Source organism: Zea mays, chromosome 6 (assembly GCF_902167145.1).
Source record: "Zea mays cultivar B73 chromosome 6, Zm-B73-REFERENCE-NAM-5.0, whole genome shotgun sequence".
NCBI lineage: Eukaryota > Viridiplantae > Streptophyta > Magnoliopsida > Poales > Poaceae > Zea > Zea mays.
The window spans coordinates 141,738,686-141,746,144 of NC_050101.1; the positions used below are offsets into that span (position 1 = coordinate 141,738,686).

Genomic DNA, 7,459 nt, shown 5'->3' on the forward strand with positions numbered 1-7,459 from the left:
CTTGATGAGATAGGTGATGAAGAGGCTCCATGCATCGCGCTAAGGAACATGTCCGTTGGGGATGTGTGTCCTAAGGAATCCGAAGAGCCTCCAAATGCACAAGATCAACCATCCTCCTCCACGCAAGCATCTCCACCAACTCAAAATAAGGATGAAGCTCAAGTTGATTAAGTAGAAGATCAAGCAAATGAGCCACCTCAAGATGACGGCAATGATCAAGGGGGAGATGCAAATGATCAAGACAAGGAGGATGAAGAACAAAGACCGCCACACCCAAGAGTCCACCAAGCAATCCAACGAGATCACCCCGTCGACACCATCCTCGGCGACATTCATAAGGGGTAACCACTAGATCTCGTGTTGCACATTTTTGTGAGCATTACTCTTTTGTTTCCTCTATTGAGCCACACAGGGTAGAGGAAGCACTTCAAGATTCGGATTGGGTGGTGGCGATGCAAGAGGAGCTCAACAACTTCACGAGGAATAAGCTATGGCATTTAGTTCCACGTCCTAATCAAAATGTTGTAGGAACCAAGTGGGTTTTCCGCAACAAGCAAGACGAGCATGGTGTGGTGACAAGGAACAAAGCCCGACTTGTGGCCAAAGGATACTCCCAAGTCGAAGGTTTGGATTTCGGTGAAACCTATGCACCCGTAGCTAGGCTTGAGTCAATTCGTATATTATTAGCCTATGCTACTTACCATGGCTTCAAGCTTTATCAAATGGACGTGAAGAGTGCCTTCCTCAATGGACCAATCAAAGAAGAGGTCTATGTTGAGCAACCTCCCGGCTTTGAAGATAGTGAGTACCCTAACCATGTTTATAAACTCTCTAAGGCGTTTTATGGGCTCAAGCAAGCCCCAAGAGCATGGTATGAATGCCTAAGAGATTTCCTTATCACTAATGGATTCAAAGTCGGAAAGGCTGATCCTACACTCTTTACCAAAACACTTGAAGATGATTTGTTTGTATGCCAAATTTACGTTGATGATATTATATTTAGGTCTACTAACGAATCTACATGTGAAGAGTTTAGTAGGATCATGACACAAAAATTCGAGATGTCTATGATGGGGGAGTTGAAGTACTTCTTGGGATTTCAAGTAAAGCAACTCCAAGAGGGCACCTTCCTAAGCCAAACAAAGTATACTGAAGATATTCTAAGCAAGTTTGGGATGAAGGATGTCAAACCCATCAAGACACCCATGGGAACCAATGGGCATCTCGACCTCGACAAGGAAGGTAAATCCATCGATCAAAAGGTATACCGGTCGATGATAGGCTCTCTACTCTATTTTTGTGCATCTCGACTGGATATTATGCTTTCCGTATGCATGTGTGCAAGATTCCAAGCCGACCCTAAGGAAGCTCACCTTACGGCCGTAAAACGGATCTTGAGATATTTAGTTCATACTCCTAAGTTTGGGCTTTGGTATCCTAGGGGATCCACATTCGATTTGATCGGTTATTCGGATGCCGATTGGGCAGGGTGTAAAATTAATAGGAAGAGCACATCGGGGACTTGCCAGTTCTTGGGAAGGTCCTTGGTGTCTTGGGCTTCAAAGAAGCAGAATTCCGTAGCTCTTTCTACCGCCGAAGCTGAGTACATTGCCGCAGGCCATTGTTGCGCGCAACTACTTTGGATGAGGCAAACCCTTAGGGACTACGGTTACAAATTAACCAAAGTTCCTCTTCTATGTGATAATGAGAGTGCAATCCACATGGCAGATAATCCCGTTGAGCATAGCCGCACTAAACACATAGCCATTCGGTATCATTTTCTAAGGGATCACCAACAAAAGGGAGATATCGAGATTGCATATATTAACACTAAAGATCAATTAGCCGATATCTTTACCAAGCCACTTGATGAACAAACTTTTAACAAACTTAGGCATGAGCTAAATATTCTTGATTCTAGGAACTTCTTTTGTTGATTTGCACACATAGCTCATTCATATACCTTTGATCATGTCTCTTTTATATATGCTATGAGCCCAAAGCAAAAGGACCGCACCACCACCTAATTTTTAAAAAACTAATGATTTTCAATTGGTTAATTTCAAATTGGTATCTTACTGTGTTCAAAAGGGGAGAAAGTAGTATTTTCAAAATCGATATCTTAAAACCCTCTTGAACACTAAGAGGAGGATTTCATTTAGGGGGAGTTTTGTTTAGTCAAAGGAAAAGCATTTGAAACAGGGGGAGAAAATTTCAAATCTTGAAAATGTTTCGCAAAATCTTATTAATTTACCTTTGGCTATTTACAAAAAGACTTTGAAAAGGATTTACAAAAGAATTTGCAAAAACAAAACAAGTGGTGCAAGCGTGGTCCAAAATGTTAAAAATGAAGAAACAATCCATGCATTTCTTATAAGTATTTATATTGGCTCAATTCTAAGTAACCTTTGCACTTACATTATGCAAACTAGTTCAATTATGCACTTCTATACTTGCTTTGGTTTGTGTTGGCTTTGGTTTGTGTTGGCATCAATCACCAAAAAGGGGGAGATTGAAAGAGAATTAGGCTTACACCTATTTCCTAAATGATTTTGGTGGTTGAATTGCCCAACACAAATAATTGGACTAACTAGTTTGCTCTAGTGTATAAGTTATACAGGTGCCAAAAAGTTCATACTTAGCCAATAAAAAGACCAAGAAATGGGTTCAACAAAGAGAGCAAGGGATAATCGAAGGCTGCCCTGGTCTGGCGCACCGGACTGTCCGGTGCACCAGGGGACTCCAAGCCAAACTCTTCACCTTCGGGAAATCTTAGAGCCGCTTCGCTATAATTCATCGGACTGTCCGGTGCTACACCGGACAGTGTCCGGTGCTCCAGAGAAGAGCGGCTCTGAACTCGCCAGCTTCGGATTTCCGCTCCGCTATAATTCACCGGACATGTCCGGTGCACACCGGACTGTTCGGTGAGCCAGCGGAGCAACGACTACTTCGCGCCAACGGTCGACTGCAACGCATTGAATAAGCGCCAGCGCGCGCAGAGGAGCAGAGCACGCGCGGGTGACACACCGGACAGTCTACAGGACTTGTCTGGTGCGCCACCGGACAGCCAGGCCGGCCCACAAGTCAGAGCTCCAACGGTCGGAACCCAACGACCTGGTGACGTGGCTGGCGCACCGGACTGTCCGGTGCGCCATGCGACAGCAGCCTCCACCAAACGGCTAGTTTGGTGGTTGGGGTTATAAATACCCCCAACCACCCCACATTCAAGTCATTCAAGTTTTCCACCTTTCAACTACTTACAAGAGCTCTAGCATTCAATTCTAGACACACCCAAGTGATCAAATCCTCTCCCAATTCCACACAAAGCTTTAGTGATAAGTGAGAGAGATTTGCTTGTGTTCTTTCGAGCTCTTGCGCTTGGATTGCTTTCTTCTTTGATTCTTTCTTGTGAACAACTCAATTGTAACCAAGACAAGAGGCATCAATTGTGTGGTGGCCCTTGCGGGGAAGTTTATTCCCGTTTGATTGAGAAGAAGAAGCTCACTTGGTCCGAGGGACCGTTTGAGAGAGGGAAAGGGTTAAAAGAGACCCAGTCTTTGTGACCACCTCAACGAGGAGTAGGTTTGCGAGAACCGAACCTCGGTAAAGCAAATCCGCGTGTCACACTCTTTATTCGCTTGCGATTTGTTTTGCACCCTCTCTCGCGGACTCGATTATATTTCTAACGCTAACCCGGCTTGTAGTTGTGATTAACTTTGTAAATTTCAGTTTCGCCCTATTCACCCCCCTCTAGGCGACTATCAGTACTCTACATAAAGTACATTTAGCCAAGTGATACAGCTTCATATAGCTCAGCCTCTAAAACACCTTCATGCTATCTTGCATCAAGAAGCCGAAGGTATGATTGGAAACTTGTATAAGAAAATAAATGAGATGCTAAGGCATATGGGATGAGTTCTCTGTTCGATTGTATTCAACTTGAAGAGTTATCTCGAAGAGATAACATTTCAAGGACGAAAGGCTTCTAGGACGAAGTCTTCTATCTTTTAACATTATATTGTCTTGTTTTTTATTTTATACAGTAAATGAAAACAAGTGACCAAATATGTCAGTGATGTGATTGTCTAAGGCCTTGTTCATTTCTGTCGGATTGCACCCAGAATCGTTCCAGCTAATCAAAGTTTATATAAATTAGAGAAACAATCTGGTTAGTAATCGTTCCAACCCACCAATCTGGCACAAACAAAAAAGGCCTAAGAATGAATCAAAATTATGCTCTACATAATCTGCCAAACTGAAGTTTCTGCCACCGAATTCTTGTCGATCACATGTCTCCACGAACATATGAATCCAAATGATCCAACCTCACACACAGTGCAACCTGTAGCAAACAGACAATAAATTATCAATAGCGATCAACCATTGATAGTACCTGTGTCTGCTCCTGCCCTGCATCATTGCTCCGCGTCAGATCATTGCAAAATTTAGACTGCGTAAACACTGACATCTCTAAGTGTAACACCAAGATTTCTAACTGTCTGTCAATCTATCATCGTGCCAGTGTCCCTAGTAATCACCATTCCTCGAGAGCAGAAGCGGTAGATTTCACAACACAGCTCAATGGCATTATCAAAAGATGTTGCTGCAACTTACAGCATGCAGATATCGTCATTGCCACTGAGGAACAAACCAAAAAAGAGAGGATGAAAATTGGGGAACCTGCATTGCCAATAGCCTCGGTTCAAAATTACAATGCTTAAGGCATGGAAGCTCTCCGTTCTAAAGGCTGAGAGATCACATCTCAGCAAATTCTAGATGGAGCCTCAATTCTCATAAAATGATCAATGCTACCAAATGCTGGAACTTAACTTACAAAACCAGCAAAATAATGATGGCGGCGAAGATGAAAACTGCGACAATTGACATTATTGATCAGCTACCCTGGTTTGCCAGATTCAGGGTAGTGGACGTCAACTGGTGCAGCCACCACAACCATTTCAGCCATGACTACTTCATCGTTGAAGGAAGATGATGAGCCAGCCGAGCTGAAGGACACAGCTGGAATGTTGTCTTCCTGCTCAGCAAGGACTTCCTGATTCCTCCAGTTCCCACGGCAGAATGCCCTCACACCACTGCAAAGGACATTCAGCAAATTGTTCAGTGTTCTTGGTTCTTTCTGTGATTATGGATCATGACAGATGAACAAGTTATTATCAAAGTATCAATATTGCTACCTACTCCATGTTTTATTTACACGGACCTTCTTCGTGTGTGGAAAACTGCAATGCAGAACTAGTCATAAATCATCAGAGTATCAGACTCTTCAATCAGTCATCTATCCAGTTCATGATGCTTGTCTACCAATCAATAGCACACCCAGATGCAAAATATATGAAAATAGCACAATCATATGCAGAACATACGAAGATTCCCAAAGAGAAAACACATTACAGATGAACAAGAACCATTAGTTTGAATTCACTGTCGTGACAAAAGGTTGTCGAGATCTCATCAGCATACCGATAAACGCAGGGGTCATTGCCATCCAGCTTCTTCTAGCAAGAGATGCAGGAGTCTAAGAACTCTCCAGGCTCGCTGGCATCGAAGCACTTGACCAACCAGTAGGACTCTGCTCCTTCCTTGACTTCCATGGCATCCATGCCGTCACCGTCAGACACACTAGGAGTGCAGGGCTCCAAGATGCAGTCCCCGAAGATGCGAGTGGTCTTCGGGTTAGGACCGTGCGCGATGATGCAGGTGTAGTCCTCGGACTGCTCCACCTCCGTCGCGGACACGGACCCGATGTACCAGCGCGGGCCGCCGATGGACACCGGCAGGGACCCCGGCGCGGGGAACTTGCCAACATCGGCAGGGTGGCTGCTCGCGCCGGGCGGAGCGCCGCCGGGCACGGTGACCTCTGGACCAGACTTCACATCCCCGTAGGACCTGCTGCACGGCAGCGGCTTGCAGCCGGCAGCGGTCCCCACATTCCCGAGCTCCGAGGATGCGTGGGAGCAGTCCCTCGGCTGGGTGGCCAGGGGCTTGGCGAGGCGTTGCGGCAGCTTGAACGGCTGCCGCGCTTGGGGCCCGAGGCCGAGCAGGCGGCTCCTGGCGCATGCGACGGGTTCGGCGAGCGTGTCGTCGACGAGGCCGCCGAGGCCAAGGCGGTGCGAATCCCAGCTCCTGGTTCTGGGTGAGCGCGGCGAGCGGAGCAGCGAGGCGAAGGGCCTGAGATCGAGCGGCGACGTCGGGCTGCGCGCCGTCATCGGCGAGTCGCAGTCTGGTGCGCCGCACCTGGGCGCCTCGAGCCCGACCAGCAGCCTTGGCATGGCGAAGAGCCGTGGCCTCCCTACGCCGGCGCCGGCGCCGGCGCCGGAGCCGTCGTCCGCCGCCACCCTCTTGAGCAGCATTGTCGCGCGCGTCAGCCCCTGGAAAGCACGCGAGCGGAACAGAGATCAGTCCGGCCCCTCCTCCCGAATCAGGGGCACTGAGAGGAGAAGCGAAGAGAAAATCTCAAACCGCCCCCCACGAAACGCCAAAAGGCAGCGCCGGTACGAGCCAAGAAGCGCCGCAAACTCCACGGCGAGCGCGAGAACAAGGCGACGCAATAGGACAATGCGAACGGCAACCGGGGGATAAAACCGGATGAGGAGGAATCTCTCATCGCCGGGATCGCCAACTTGCGAGCAAGAAAACAGTAAACAAAAAATAAAAGCAGAAACACGCACGCGTCCCGTCCCAGCGTCCCACCTGATCAGCTGCTCCGTTGCTGTTCCCTTCTGTTTTTCGCCCTTTCTCTCTCTATCTCCGATACCTCTTGCTTCCCTCTCCACCGCAATGCTGGAGGGGAGAGACGGAGAGGAAGGAGCGGAGGAGGATATGGGCCTTGTGACTGGTGGGCGCACAGGCGCAGGCGCACAGGCGCAGGCGCAGTAAAATGCCACTGTGTCACTGCCCCCGCCGCTGCGTTTGCATTTCTCCCCTATATCTCTCTTGCGCTCGTTTTGGCGTGCAGCGAATCAAAAACTGGAGAGGCAGCAGAAGAGAGCAGACTGAGCAGTGAGATGACGGGTGGTGGGCTGCCTGCGCTGTTTGCTAGTTGCTTGTAAGGGAGTGTTTAATTTCTGTAACGGGCGTTTGAATTTATTCATTTTAAAGAAATAAGACTTTATTTAACAAAATAGTCTATTTAACTTAAAATTTGACATTCCACCATTTTCTAAAGCTTAAATATAAGTCTATCTTAAATTTATATGTTCGAGTATAGAAAATGATTTTACGTATCAACGAAATATGTTTCTGCATTGCAACTTATAAGGGCCTGTTTGGAAATGCAGTTTTAAAATACTGTAGTTTTGAGATACTATAGTTTATAATTGTACATAACATAAATACTACGGTATTGCTTTACCACAGTAAAACTGCAGTATTGCTCAAAACCGAGATCTGTTTGGTTCTATTGGGAAAACAAAGTATATGTAGAGAGAAGAGAAGAAAA

At 46.7% G+C, this 7,459-nt stretch overlaps 1 protein-coding gene across 3 annotated transcripts; it reads right to left on the reverse strand.

Moving 5' to 3' along the window:
• Positions 1-4,659: 4,659 nt before the first annotated feature.
• Positions 4,660-6,909, reverse strand: LOC100276854 (uncharacterized). Of its 3 annotated transcripts, none has more exons than XM_020538877.1 (3): positions 6,481-6,692; positions 5,482-6,389; positions 4,660-5,093 (listed from the first exon to the last, which is right to left on the reverse strand). In XM_020538877.1, the coding sequence occupies exon 2, from the start codon at positions 6,369-6,371 to the stop codon at positions 5,517-5,519; it is 855 nt and encodes a 284-aa protein (XP_020394466.1). In that variant the 5' UTR covers positions 6,372-6,389; positions 6,481-6,692; the 3' UTR covers positions 4,660-5,093; positions 5,482-5,516. The 3 variants fall into 3 exon arrangements, with proteins under 3 accessions (XP_020394466.1, NP_001144030.2, NP_001352108.1); NM_001150558.2 differs by lacking the exon at positions 6,481-6,692 and adding an exon at positions 6,712-6,909 and having other exon boundaries at positions 4,663-5,093; NM_001365179.1 differs by having other exon boundaries at positions 4,674-5,093; positions 5,482-6,533.
• Positions 6,910-7,459: the final 550 nt, after the last annotated feature.